General features: G+C 36.5%; 1 protein-coding gene across 5 annotated transcripts in view; it reads left to right on the forward strand.

Moving 5' to 3' along the window:
• The window catches only part of ZDHHC21 (zinc finger DHHC-type palmitoyltransferase 21), a 55339-nt gene extending 43179 nt beyond the window's left edge, over window positions 1-12160 (forward strand). For all 5 annotated transcript variants that reach the window (XM_042454218.1, XM_042454216.1, XM_042454220.1 and 2 more), the window contains 2 exons: window positions 7421-7464; window positions 7939-12160. In XM_042454218.1, the coding sequence (XP_042310152.1) occupies window positions 7421-7464; window positions 7939-8071 (177 nt within the window). In that variant the 3' untranslated portion in view covers window positions 8072-12160. The remainder of the gene's footprint in view (window positions 1-7420; window positions 7465-7938) is intronic.
• The last annotated feature ends 2568 nt before the right edge of the window (window positions 12161-14728 follow it).

The raw sequence follows: 14728 nt of genomic DNA on the forward strand, positions 1-14728 counted from the left end.
CACAGAATGTCTAAGCCTGGCTTTCTTATTCACACTAGTCTTTCCCAAGCCTTCTTTGAAATTAACTGATATATTATTTATCTAGTAAAATAGTTTATAGTATAGATTATGTATATAAAATGCATATTAACATTTTTATTTATATCCTGGTCTCTTTCTAAAAGTTTACAGAATCTTTAAATGCCTCTCTGAACCTAGTGGATATTTTTTACTGAGAGTGCTAGATGACTACCTAAACTGAATTGCTCCCCAAATTGTTCCATACCCTTCCAAAACAGAAGTGTTGCAAGCTCCTTTCTTTCTTTCGTTTTTTCTTTCTGCTTGCTCTTGAAGTAAAAAAAAATGAAACATAGGCCTGTTACAGACTGCCAAAATAAAGCTGCTTTGGGTCTCTTTGGAGATATGCTGTTTAAATTATGCACGCGTCCTAAGAATCCGGAAGCTGCACCAAAGCTGCACTCCAGTGCTTAGGAATGGAGTGTGGCTTTGGTGCAACCTCCGGACTCTTAGGACCCATGCATCATTTAAACAACATACCTCCAAAGAGACCTGAAGCAGCTTTATTTTGGCAGTCTGTAACAGGCCTCAGATTGTTTTAAAATGTTTTAAAGAAAGGTACAGTCTTTCCACACACCATGGCAATTCCAAAACTGTGTTTCACATTTCGGCATCGTTGTCAACTCAGTCTAGAGTTCCTTGTGCACGTGGAAACTATAATGCACATGTGAAGCTTTTAGAAGAGCAAGGGCTTCTCTGTTGCTTTTAGCACTGAAATAGCTCTGTTCGTGAGTTTTCCACAAAGCCCATGAAAATGAAAACTGAGATTGACCCAGACTTCAAATGGGAGCATCCTAACATCCAGATTACAAAGTAATAGTTCTACCTTGCTCAATGTTAGAAAGGCCACTGTTAAGTCCAGGGCTATCGTCTCTAGGTTTTACTGCCACATTGTAAGGAGACTAACAGCCAGAAGCATATTGAGAGAAAAGTGACTAGCATGGTGTGGGGTGTGGCAAGCAGTTAGAGTTTTGGACTCTGGAAACCAGGGTTCAATTCCCAGCTCAGCCATGAAACCCATTGAGTGACCTTGGACAAGTCACATGCTCTCATTTAAGGGGAAGACAGTGGCAAACCTCTGAACCTCTTCTGAACACCTCTTGCCAAGAAAACCCCATGATAGTTTGCCTTAGGGTCATTGTAAGTCAGAAAGTACTTGAAGACACACAACAACATGATTTGGTTTATGGAAATCAGGTCCTATGAGGAAAAGTTGAAAGAGATATGTATTGTTACATTGGTGAAAACATGAAGGGTGTATTATTGCCCCTTTATAATGTTTTAAATACAGTGGAACCTCCTCATCCAAGTGAGTTTGGGTCTGAGACCCTCTGTTGATGGGGGAAAATGGGGATGTTCAAGCCCCAGATTATTCAATGAGTGATGATGTGTGCACATCTGTATCACTGCATCTATGAACATTTGTTGCCATTGAGTAATTTGGGGCATGGCAAGCTGCAGACACTCCAGTCTACAGATAGCTAGCCTGCCAATATGCCAATGTGTGTATGATGAAGCAAGCATTGTTTCAAGAATGCATATTGTTCAATTTGTTGATTATGTTTTTTATTCTGTAAATAAAAGTAAATTTTAAAATTAAAATGCCATTGTTGGATTATATTTTAAAGCTTTTTTGAAATTTGCACTTTTAAATAAAACTGTAGCAAAAAGAAAGAATTCTTCCTGAATAAAAGCATCTGTATTTATGGGTATGTTAGCATTATCATGTGGCTCCTGGCTAGAACATAAGATTACACAGTATAGTTACTTTGTGGATTCAATCAAATGTTATTCCTTCTAGGATTGTAAACTACAGTATTTTGTGCTTCTTAATCTTCACTATTACAACTGTACAATCATTACAACTGATTGTAATATTCTAGATGAAATTTGTACTGTAATATTACTGCATAGACTTAAATCATATTTTGGAATTGCACAGACCTGAGGCATTTCTGAACTGAACTGTAACCTTAAGAAGTATAGCCAACTGGGAATTTAAGTTCAACAGTATCAGAGTGCCATATGATTCCCATCCCTGGTCTAAATCCAATAATTACTATATATTCTCATGTAGAAGTCTAAAAATTTTAGTCAAAAAATTGCCCCCAAAACCTGAGTCGACTTATCCCTGAGTCAATGTAAGTATTATACTGTAACTCTTGCTGTATATATATAAAATGAACCATCCCCCAGTGAAAGTTAAGAGTGTAATCTGTCCAGGAAGCACTGGTTCCCCCTCTGTTCTCTCATCCATCTAGCATTAGGATGAACAAACATTTATGCCTGCTTGAGGCATTTCTAAGTTCTTTGGCCTTGTTTTTCTTTGACTCATACTTTACATCTTTTGTTATATGCCCCTAAATTTTACCCTTGACTAATCCATGGGTTATATCAAAATCCATAATTCTGGCCCCTAAACCTGCCCTCAATTTATACATGAGGTCAACATATAGTTGAGTATATACAGTAGTCTCAACTAAAGTAGGCCCAGTGAATCATTGAGAACTTGATAAATCAAATGTGAGTAAATCCCACTGATTCAGTAGGTCTGCTTTATTTGGAACTAACAACTGGATATAAATTTTAATCTGGAAAACAGAGAAGAGACCTTTTATTAACCCAGCATAAAATGGCATGGCTTGTTTAGCTCATTGTTTGGATGTCTCAAGCACTATTTGGATGGCACTTTACATATGATAGGAGGACTGGCTGCTACCCATTGTCCAGTATCCTTTGAATCTTTCTTTCTGACATCTAGTTATTTCTGGTCTGTCGTTTGAGCAGTTACAGATTTTTCTCAATATGAAACTTATTCTGTATTCTGTTTGTGGAATTATGAAATTTTGGTCTGTTCTGTAAAGTGTTTGCAGTGCCTCCCGTTTTGTCGTATGTACATCTCTCAACCATTTTTTCAACTCATTTATCGAAGACATTAATTAAAATAATTTATAATAATAGACCCAATACTGACCCCTGAAGCCAGCTGACAGATTGGTCTTTCCATTCTTGCTATTCATTTATTACCATTTACAGGGTACAGCTGTTCAGCCAACTGTGTATCCATCCCATGAAGTTTAACATTCTCCAGTAAACATTTTGATGGGTCAAGCACATGACCCTTTTTTCAGAAGCATTACTAAGGCCAGTGTTATCAAGTGCATGCCACCAAAAAGCATGCAAGCAAACTCCCTTGGTAAAGTCTTGCATCCTCAAATATTCCAGGTACATCTAAACAGAATGGGTATTCTCATTTCATTACTGTCTGAATTATTTTTATTACTCACCGAAGATGTGTTTCAGCCATGCCACCTCAAGCTGTGATCTCCGATGGACTGAGTTAAGCAGGGTCATTTTGGGTCAGTATTTAGATATGTGGCTACTAGAGAAAGCTTAAACACCACAGGAAATATTGGTGATTGAGAAAGCAAAACATTTCTTCTGAGCTGGTTTTGAATCGATCAATACTGTTTTAAGTGCTGCTGAGCAGTTAGATAATTGAGATGTGAGATACATGTACAATATAGGATTTCCCCATCTGTACGTTTTTTACAAGCCAAGCATCTAGTGCTGGGGCCTGCTGTTATTCTGAAGAATTATATTTTTTCTTCCTACATTTTCTTTTTACTTATTCCAGTTGTGTTAGTCAATTTTACTTCCTATAGTTAGACATATTTTTGTCTTATTGATTCTAAATACTATATGGTACACATTGGAAAAACTAAGCATTTGTCAGGTACTCAGACATACTTGGCATGGCCAGAAGGCACTTGGTATGTGGATTAAGGCGCTGATATTTTTTTAATACTATAGTTGCTGCATTCCTTGTTGCCCTGTGCCATGCTCACTTTGCAGAGTTTTCAAGCTGTCAAGAGAAGCTGTTTGGAGTGAATGGTTTGAGTACAGTGGGTGGATAAAAGAGTTTTGTATGTTCACCTGGTATCCTGTGAATGGTTACTTATGATTCTGGTCTTGTTTTATATGGTTACCCATTAATTATTGGAAATTTTTACCTAAGAGTGTGTGTGTGTGAGTCACAGAAAGACAGAGAGGGAGACTGGAAACATTACTTTTCACCCATTAGCTATACTAGGTGTGAGGATTCTGATGATTATAGTCCAAAAGTGTAATTCCATTTAATATATCCATATAATGTGTCCAGAAACATAACTTCTTTTGGTGTCTATGTAGTGCTGCATGTGTACAGTCAGTCCTTCATATCCACAGTTTTTTTTATCTACAGATTCAACCACACATGACTTGAAAATATTCCAAAAACATATAAATTCCAAAAAACAAACCTTCATTTTGCCATTTTATATAAAATACACCATTTTACTATGCCATTGTATTTACTGGGATTTGAGCACACATATTTGGTATCCACAGGGGTCCTTGAATCAAATCCCAGAAAATACGAAGGCCTCGTTGTATATAAATATTTATAATTAATTGGACTATAAAAATAGTTATTTTTTCTACAATTATAATAATAATAATACATTTTAATATATATGATTTCATATGCTATATATGCATGCATTTGTATCTATCAAAACATGCATGTCTATTTAATATGCCCAAACTTGTATTAAATACAAACAAGAATTTATTTAAAACACACAGATACAAACTTTTACAAATCTCTTGATTGCCATCATTTTTTAAAAAACAAAGACAGAAAGAAAATAAGTCCTCCTTGTCATCTATAGGCTAAAAATCCAATGTTTGTTCTTTGGGACTTACATTGTGAAAAATTTCAATGAGTCTATTGTAGATAGGACTAACAAGGGATTCTCCCCTTTATATCAGGGATGGGAAGAGCATGTGGTCCCCCTGAAGTTGGCATGCACATTTCAGAATGCTTCATCATTTGTTGTGCTGGCTAGAGCTTCTAGGAGTATTTCCACTGCTGCTTTCTCTGATATGTTGAGTGCATTATGAAGAGAGCATCTTTGGCTATTCCCAGCAACAACGATGAAATAAGGGCAGGTAGTGATAGAAACTTAAGATAATATAAGCTTTAACGTCCCACATAAATGAAGTCTACTAAATAAAACCGGCATATTTTCTGCACTGGCTGCTTAAATTTTGTTTCTGCAAAATTTCACGGATAGGAAGGCACAATCTTGGATGTATTTTTTGAAATCTTAATACCTGCATTGCTGTTAAGGTTCTCCCCACCCCCCCAAACACTTGGCATTTTAGAAAGCACTGTTTCCTTCTACATGTGAGAGTCCCAAGTAATTGGGACCTCATAAAGGTAAAACAGTTTTTTGAGAAAGAAAGACTGCTATCCCCTATTTACAATGATGAAGTTGAAATGTGTTGAGGACATTCCATGTAGCAAGGCCAGGTTGGGTGTATTAGGAATAAAATGTATTCCTTTTTAGCTTTAAATTATTTCCTTGACTTTCCACTGTAATAGGAAAATAATGAAACTGCCACATTTATTTCCCCATCATAAGTCTGCTTGTTAGGAAACAGAGATTTCTCTTAATTTCTTTTTCACATTCTAAGGTAAATTAGTTCACTTCCAATTTAAAGTAGCTTTTAGATTCATCCATCTGCTTGGCAGAAAAATTTGCTTCTGTGGGTTCAGCTGCCAGCACTGTTCCAGTATTTAGCCTTCAAAGAGCAGTGGCTTCTTTCTTCTCATTCCATCAGTCTAGCTGTAGTGTTGAACTGAGCTTGCTGAGTTGCTGCTTTGAATGTCAAATAGGTGTTTCATGGTCCCAATTCAGATTAAGGTAAATGAAAAAAGGCATTACTAGAATCATGGGTAAGACTGATAATTTCCAATATTTTAAAATTCCAAAGTTCTGAAGGAGTCGACACATAACAGTAAAATGTGTTTTTTTTTAAAATAATACAGTACTAAGATTTGGCCATGGTTGAAACACACATTTAAATAAATGGAAAAAATGAGTTGTGATTAATATAAATGCCATTGATTTCCATGTGGCTACTCTAAGAATGACTAAGTCTGGATCCACCCAGTTTATTTATCTATTTATTTTACAATTTGGTTCATTTTTTGCATTTTGAAGAAAATCCGTGATTTATTTCCAGAAAATTCTTGAAATTATAGTGCTGTTATTTTCTTTATTTTATTATTATTAACCTTTATTTATGAAGCTCTGTAAATTTACACAGCGCTGTACATACAATCTTTTTAGTTAGACGGTTCCCTGCCCTCGGGGTTACAATCTAAAAATGTACTGTTACCTGTATATTCTCTCTTCAGGATTCAGAGATCTCAATACAATAGTTGCTAGAAAGTGTGTATGAAAACTGTATACTGTATTTTCTGGTGTATAAGACTACTTTTTAACCCAGGAAAAACTTCTCAAAAGTCGGGGGTCGTCTTATATGCCGGGTGTCATCTTATAGGGCACGTGCTGAAACTTCTGAGCCAGACTGGAGAATCTGTGCTCACCGCATATGATGAGGGAGCTCAAAAATGGCCATGGCCGCATCCCGCCATATGCAGTGACTGTATAAAAGCAGCAAGGGTGGAGCTGTACAAGTACGGTAGAGGAAAATCCACTCACTAGGATTCGTGGAAAGAAGTTACTTAATGCAGTCCTGATGAAGAGGTGAGGGAGTGCCTCACTGGGAAGGTGTAAGTGAAGGGCGGATCAAGCTGCAGGCATCTGGGACGCCCGGGGTATGGAAAAAAGAGCCGTGTTTGCGCTATTGCTCTGATAGTCTTGGAGACAGGGAGGGCTGGGCAGGCTGGAAGAGCTGACCAATCCAATGAGGATTTGTGTACAACAAGTTTTCCTGCTAAGTACCCGCATGTCATAAGCATTTGAATTAAAATTACCATATTGAAATCAAATCTGATGGGTTTTTTTAAAAAAATTGATGTGCATTAGAAGAGAGGTAGTCTTATGCGGCGAGTATATCCCAAACTCTATATTTTAACTGGAAAAGTTGGGGGTCGTCTTATATGCCCAGTCGTTTTATATGCTGGAAAATACGGTATTTGTTAACTGTTTTACCTCTATACGTATTGTAGAAATTTATATTGGACACAATCTAGATAGCCCTGTATATGACACTTTACTATCTTTAATGATCTGGCTGATCGGGTATGTCATGTTGAAATGTATGAGCATTTTGCTTACATTTGACAGATGATAGGGTGCAGTAAAATATTTCAAAACACTTTTAGGAGAATTACCGCCTTTAATATAGAATAGCACAGATATATTTGTTAAATCTCTTTAAAACAATAAGATTTTTACTCAGTTGTATGCGTTGTATGCATTCCTCCTCATAATAATTTCATAGGAAAAGCTATTTTGATGCTGCATCATGGTAGGGAACATTTAACAATTATTTTTCTTCATAACAGGATACTACAAGCATAGAAAAGCTGGCAAACTGTTGTGAAGAAATGTAAGTACAGTACCATTGTTTGCCTTTGCTAATGGCTTTATGGGGAGTTGTAGAGTTAAAAGATAATGTGAGACAGATACAGTGGAAGTTTTGCATGCCTTGGTGTACAATGAGCCAGACTTTCCTTTCATGCAAAATAATTTCAGATTATTCTCTCCTGTCTAAATCAATCAAAACTATGTTTTCAAAGGGTGGAAAGGAATAATTTTTTGTCTTGTTTTGTTGGCAAACACTTTGTTGACCAAGAGGCTCATCTTATTTTTAAGACTTCCTTTGGTTGATACTCATGCAGTTTGTGCTTCTTACAGTTATGTCTCAGCTGCATGCCATAGTGAAAGGAAAGCTATGCTTGTGGTGGCTGGGATGCAATTCATCAGAGTCAAGTAATGGATCCCCAGCCAATCTGTATTGTTCTATTTGACTGAAGTGCACCATGGGAGTGCTGTCTTTCACTAATAATGCTGTCGTCTGTAGATCGAGACCCCGAAAGCCGTGGCAGCAGACCTTCTCAGAAGTTTTTGGCACTCGCTGGAAGATCCTGTGGTTTATTCCTTTCAGGCAAAGACGACCACTGCGAGTTCCCTACCACTTTGCCAATCACGTCTAAACAGATGGATGGTGGGCACAGATGGGTCCTCCATGCTGGAAGTGTGTTGCAGGTTTTGTGATAATAGAACTATGACAGTCCTCAAGTCAATTAAAATCTACCCACCAATCTTAAACATCACAATGTGCCCCAGGCTTTATTTTAATAATAATGATCTTGATTCTGTTTTTGGATTAATGCACATTTCTCTGTTTACTTTTAAAGTGTACTTACTTTCACATTAGCTTTCTAGAGGAATTACTTTAATATGTGGGGTTAATAACAAACACAGTGATTGATGTACAAATATTACAATTTTTTTGTTTTGATACTAGACAATATGATTATATGTTTTGATAGAAACTGTCATTTACTCAGATCAGTAGGTCTGAAAAGTGTCTTGCCTGGCTTGAATTTTTTATTTTATTTTTTAAATCAATAATACTGGATTCTGTGGAGACCCTTTTCTTGCTGATTTGATGTAAATTCCCAATGCCTTCTTTTATTTGTGATTTATGATGCACAATATTAATTGAGCTGCTTATCTGTAGACAAGGATAGCATTTTAACAATGGCTGCTATTTTCTTTTCTTTTTTAAAAAAAGCAGTTTTCTATCAGATGTTTTCAGTTATAAAATATGTTCTTACTGTTTTTTTATTTAAAACCAAAACAAAATCCTAATGTTACTGTAAAAGGAGAAAAGGTATTGTCATGAATAGCTTCTTCCTTCTACTTTGTAAATGCAATAATTAGCTCTATGTGGTAAATGTGTATTAGAAGTGCATACTGGGAGAAACAAATTAGGCAATGATCCAGCCAAATTTAAGCACCTCTTACGTCTCACATTTTACTGGTACATTTGGTCATCTGCTCCAGCAGTTCCAAAGTGAGAGCCATGTTAGTCTGTTGCAGCAAATATTATCTGGTAGCACCTTAAAGCATGGTTAAATATATTATGACATATTTTTCCACGGAGTTGAGCTGGCACATACTATTTTGGGAGCAAGTCTTTCTGAACTCAGAGCTCCTTAAGCTCTGAATACACATGCATAGGATTGCTAAATGCATAATTTATGCAGCATCATGCCTGTTGGTTTTACTAGTTCCTATAATATATCAGGTATAAACATGAAATACTCTGTTGTTGCTATAGTTATACTTCTTGTTTTGTATAGTCACTGCTAGAAATATTTAGAATTTAAATTTGAAGTGTTCATAGAACAGTTAATATATGTGAGAGATACTCTAAAAATGCTATTTAAATATGGGTGTTAAAGAAAAATATTAGTTACTGTGCATAAAACGTCCTTATTTAATATGTTTCAGTGGGTTATAAAAAGTGAAATGAAGCAAGTATACTGATATGACAAGATCTGAGCTGATCTGCAGTGGTTTTTATTTTGGGTGTATTGTTAGTAGTATGGTTTTTTCCCAAATGTTGAGAAGGTAAAAGGGAAGTTTGCTACCAAAGCATGATGTGACCTAGTTCTGTAAGCAGTTCACAGAATCACTGGGTAGTGTAACAATTCTGGTGCATGGATACTGTAGTGTAATACCAATGTTATTGTTGGCACTGAAATAGCTACCTATATTGCTGTCCTGGTGCAATTCGTCTGTTCTACCCTTGCCATAGCTCAGCCTTCCCCGAACTGCTATTCTCTAGAGGCTGGTCTATAGCTCTTACCATCATTGACTGTGTGACTGAGGAGGAGTTGTAGACATCTGGCATGTATTGTCTAGCTTGCCAGGAAGTTCAGCCCCTGCCCTTGCACTGCATTCTTTGTGCCTATATGGGTTCTGTGTCCTGCCACATGGAAAACATGCCCTTGGACCATGAGCCCACTAGCTGTTGGTGTATATTGATTAGTGAACCAAAGCCAATTAATTCTTCTGAACTTACCTTATGTTAAGATTTAGTTTGGGTCCATTATCAACATGATGCTTCCTCAAATAGTCAAACGATTATCAGTTAATTTTGCTTACAAAAAATGTCAACATTTGCACCTCAACAGTGATGCTGTGATGTAAATGTTACAGATGGGGTAAGATGGCATACAGAGTGTCACCCATGACAGATATTAGATGTTAGCTGGTACATCCTTCCACGCTGCTATACCAAACAGAACCAGTTATCCTTAACTACATCAGACAGATGTTTAATGTGGTTATAAAAGCTTTGTATTGTGGCTGTTAGCAAATAGTTCCCTTGTACTAACAGCATGCAGTTGCACTGCAAATGAGGTAAATGCTCTGCTCAGACTTATTACTTATTCTCTTACCTAATCAATGGATATTTTGTTTAAAAAATTATGATTGTGTATTATCATGATTATTATGATACAGCAGTTATTTCATGTTTGACACTTTCTCTTACGCTTACTATAGTATAAGCAATATTTTCATTTTGAGAACTTCGAAGCTAAGTATCACATTGATAGAACTGGTCTTTGGGGAACAATGCTATCATTCCATGTAGTTAGAGTAAGAAAAGAAGTGAGAGTGTTAGTCTTCCAAAAGACTATTAACATTTTTTTAACCCATTCGTAATGTAATTTTGAAAGACCTTGATTCTTGATTACTTTTCTTTGGCATTGCTTGTGATTTAGCTCCATTAACTTTAAAAACACATTTTTAAATCAGAACAGCTGGTCTACAGGGTAATGTTACCTCCTAATGTTTATTTTGAAAACCAAACTGAAAACACAGCGAGTAATAATAATAATAATACTTGATGCTAAACACAAATCATACCAAATCATTACTGTTTTCTCTTTTATCACCAGTTACAACATATTGCTTAATGTGAGATCGGCAAATGTTATTAATGCATTTTTTTGCAATGTATAAAAGCTAAGGTAATTTTGATGCACCACTAAAATGAATTTAGTTTTTCTAAAAGTTCAGAAATGTTAAATGAGCTTGAAACATCTTTCTCTTGTTGTCAAAGTGCCCTCTCTTGGTTGATTTGTATAATGACACTGGCATTCTTCACTCAAATCAAAGTGCTGTTCTAATTTCAGAACAGAAAGGGGCATTTTTACAGATCATATTTTAAGGCACCTAAATATTGATACCTGAGTTGGAAAAATGATACAAGAGCAGTGTAGCAAATTTCCTGAATTGAAGAAACAGACACCCATTCCTTGTTCAGTTGTACTCCGTCTGGGGTTACTATTAATACTCTTGCTTGAAAAGGAACAAGTATCAGAATGATAGACATCTATGTCAGTGATATATCCTGAGCCTAGAGGATGAAGTATTAGGCTAGGGCCTAAATACACAGGGTAAAAGTGTAATAAAACAAAGTGTATTCATAGATAGTTGCTTGCTACCAATTCTGGATATATTATTAACTTTAAAGCCAAAAAGTCAATCAATCATTATCTGCTCCTGACAAAACTGTTGAGCACTGTCAATCAAAATGGGAGAAGTTCAGTAGAAATTTAAAGTTTTAAAATCCCTGGATCTATAATATCAAGTGTTCATCTTGATTCCATGTTAAAACGCATTCAGGTTGCCAGTTTAAAGATCCAGTGACATTACCTCCCCTTCATACTGCGCTGTCTCCTCATAACCATCAAAACCTAGTTGTAAATCCTAGGAAATGCTTTTGCTGGTGGATCTGAAAGACAGGATAATAAATGGAGAGATTAGTTGGAACTAAATATGTTTTAATATGGCTAGGGCAGCTGCTTAATTTTCTACCCTATTTTGCATCTGTGCTATTTATTTATAATCTTTTAATTTTCAGATGTCTAAATTGAGGTAGTTTAAAAATATCTAATGTTCATGTATTTCTCTATTGTAAATTAAACTGTGCTTTGAAATAGCTGGTACATGGCATTTAAACCATTAATATATATTGCAAACAGGAATATTTAATTAATTAGGAAAAGACATTGTAATTTTTATGTTCATCTTTCCATCACAATACTTTTAAAATAATTACTTTCATGCTGGTTTCATGATGATATGTGTTGTGGTTTAATTTTTCTACTCCCTAGATGTACTAAGGAGTGTTCTCATTGTCCAGCACCCAGTTTCTTCATCACTTACTTCAGGGATGGAAATTATGTGGCCCTCCAGATGTTGTTGAACTGTTATTCTCAACAGCCAGTGATAAGAAATGTTAGGAACTGCAGTTCAACAGAGTCTGGACGGCCACACAAATTCTGTCCCATATTAGAATTTCCAAACCAGTGCTAAACGACTGGATATGAATTGTTTACCGTTAGATACAATGGGCATAATCCTGCCCATTATATGCTAGCAGGATATGTTGCTCAGTAGCTAAAGAGATGTGGTTACTGGTGGTGGCATTGCGATGATAGGGCTAGAGACTACTTGGCAATATCCCTAACAATCCGTGGCCATCATGAGATATACTATTGAAACTGCTGAGAACTAGTGTAATGCTTTCCTCTTTCCTATCCTCAGGTAAGTGGCATATTAAACTCTATCAGTGAAGGGGAGCATGCATTGGACTTCTCCTGGAGTCTTATCACATTACAAACTAAAGACAACAGGTAGCCAGACAGAAGTGGCTTTTTACTTACCTTCCTACATGAGGTTGTAGTACTTCCATTCCGCCTCCAGAGAGTTGGTCATAAATGTGCGACTTTTGCCAAACAGTAGGATGAAAGGCATGCATTTATGTTTGCCTCCTTTGGAGGGAGAACAGAAGTACTACCATGTAATGAAGAAAGGTGAGCAAGCAGCCACTTGTGTCTCACTGCCTCTCATCTTTATTTTGTAATATGATAAGGCTCCTAGTCACAGTCCAAGATTGGGGCTCAGAAGTCTGCTGTCTGGTCTGGGCCCATTGATGAGGCAAGGCATTGGGATAGAGTTTTATGAGTATTGTATATTGCACATGTATTTTGGGCATTGCAGCTGCTACTATCTGGATTTCTGAGTGGTTTGGTACAGTAGGGCTTCCACACCATGCTTTCTGCACACCCTCATGGGGGCTGAATTATTCTAATCCTCTTATTAATATTAGTGCATCAGTGTAAACAATTACACTTTTCTTTTTTCAGATTTCAATTGGGAATACCCCTTAAGTCTTGCTGTACCATAATCAAATGTATAAATCCGAAGTTAAGAGAAAATTGATACAACTGTAATTGCAAGATGGTACAAAGTTAAAACCCATGCAGAAAGGATTATGGCTAGCTTTGCTTTTTGCATGAGTTGAGAGGAAAACATCCTGATATGTTTATATATGAATAATGCTTTTGAATGTAGTATTTACAGCTAGAAATAATATCCTAGTCTTAACATTTTAAGTTTGTCTATTGAGAATCCTATGCTATAAGAGCAAAAGAAAGCACCTGTGTTTCCATATACATTCCCACTATACAATTGGCATCTCCCTAATAACAATTAAGAATTTACAACTTGCCTTACCAAAGAATTAACACATTTATTTTTAGCAGCTCGGGCATTTTATATTTCAGCACAGCCTTTGTAAAACTGGAGTTCTTGTATTAATGTCTGTTAAATGAATGTTCAGTTCTATAATTCATACATCTTGTTGGATTTTAGAGCATATTTTTAAATCTCTTGAGCTCATCCCAAGATTTGAGTATAAGAGGTTGTAGTTCTACTTGTGCCACTGCCATGGATGTATTAGCAACAGCAGTTTCATATATACCGCTTCATACTGCACTGAGCAGTCTCTAAGTGGTTTACAACTGTAAGCTAATTGCCCCCATCAAGCTGGGTATTCATTTTAGCGACCTTGGAAAGATGCAAGGCTGAGTTGACCCTGAGCCACTGGCTGGGCTTGAACTCACAACTTTGTGGTTTGTGAGTGAGTGGCTGCAGTACTATGGCATTTAACCAGTGCACCATCTGGGCTCCTATTATATTGCCTAGGAAAGGCCAGATGAGCCAGAGTTCCTGCACTCTGTTTCCACAAACACTTTGCAGCCTCTCTTGCCTTGAAAAGGCAACCTGCTTAGCCTCAGGTTAGGATAAGGTTTTAGGATTTGAACTATTTTCCTCTTATTTGTTTTAGGATCCCAGTGTTGGAGGCTTTTGCTGCTTGAGTTGCACTGTTACATAGCCAAACTTCTATTATTGGAAGTGATTGTGGGCCACTGGATTTTAAAGATAGTTTGAACCCAATCCAAACGTGAGTGATAGGTTTATCAAAAATTATGCTGTGCACATTTACAGGTAATTAAAACACATTCGGCATCCTCAAGCTGCTTCCATGGGTTTAGTAGGACCCATTGCTTGATACATTTGATTTATCCCCATGCTCCAAAGGATTTGGGGAAATTTTCATCACAACTAGATCAGGTTCCTTGCCACTGCTTAGAAAACTGCTTTTGCTATTGCCAAAGCCAAGTAGAAGAAAAGACTTTAAAGTCTTCAAGAAAAGAAGAAAGAGATGCTTGAAATGATGCAGAGTGCATTTCATAGTACAATAATGTTGGAAAGCTTTATATATGACAAAACATGTGGGTGGATATCAACCAGAAACATTTTGTTCCAAAATATTCATAAATATGGCTTTAAAAGTTACTGCAACATAGGAATTGTTGATATGGTGAATCAGATAAGCTGTTCTTAGATTCACAATATTAATTTCAATTTCTGTGTATGAACAAATTAATGGAAATTACTTGCAGTGAAAGCACAGCAGTACAGGAAAAAAGTCATATCTA

Source organism: Sceloporus undulatus, chromosome 2 (assembly GCF_019175285.1).
Source record: "Sceloporus undulatus isolate JIND9_A2432 ecotype Alabama chromosome 2, SceUnd_v1.1, whole genome shotgun sequence".
NCBI classification, from domain to species: domain Eukaryota; kingdom Metazoa; phylum Chordata; class Lepidosauria; order Squamata; family Phrynosomatidae; genus Sceloporus; species Sceloporus undulatus.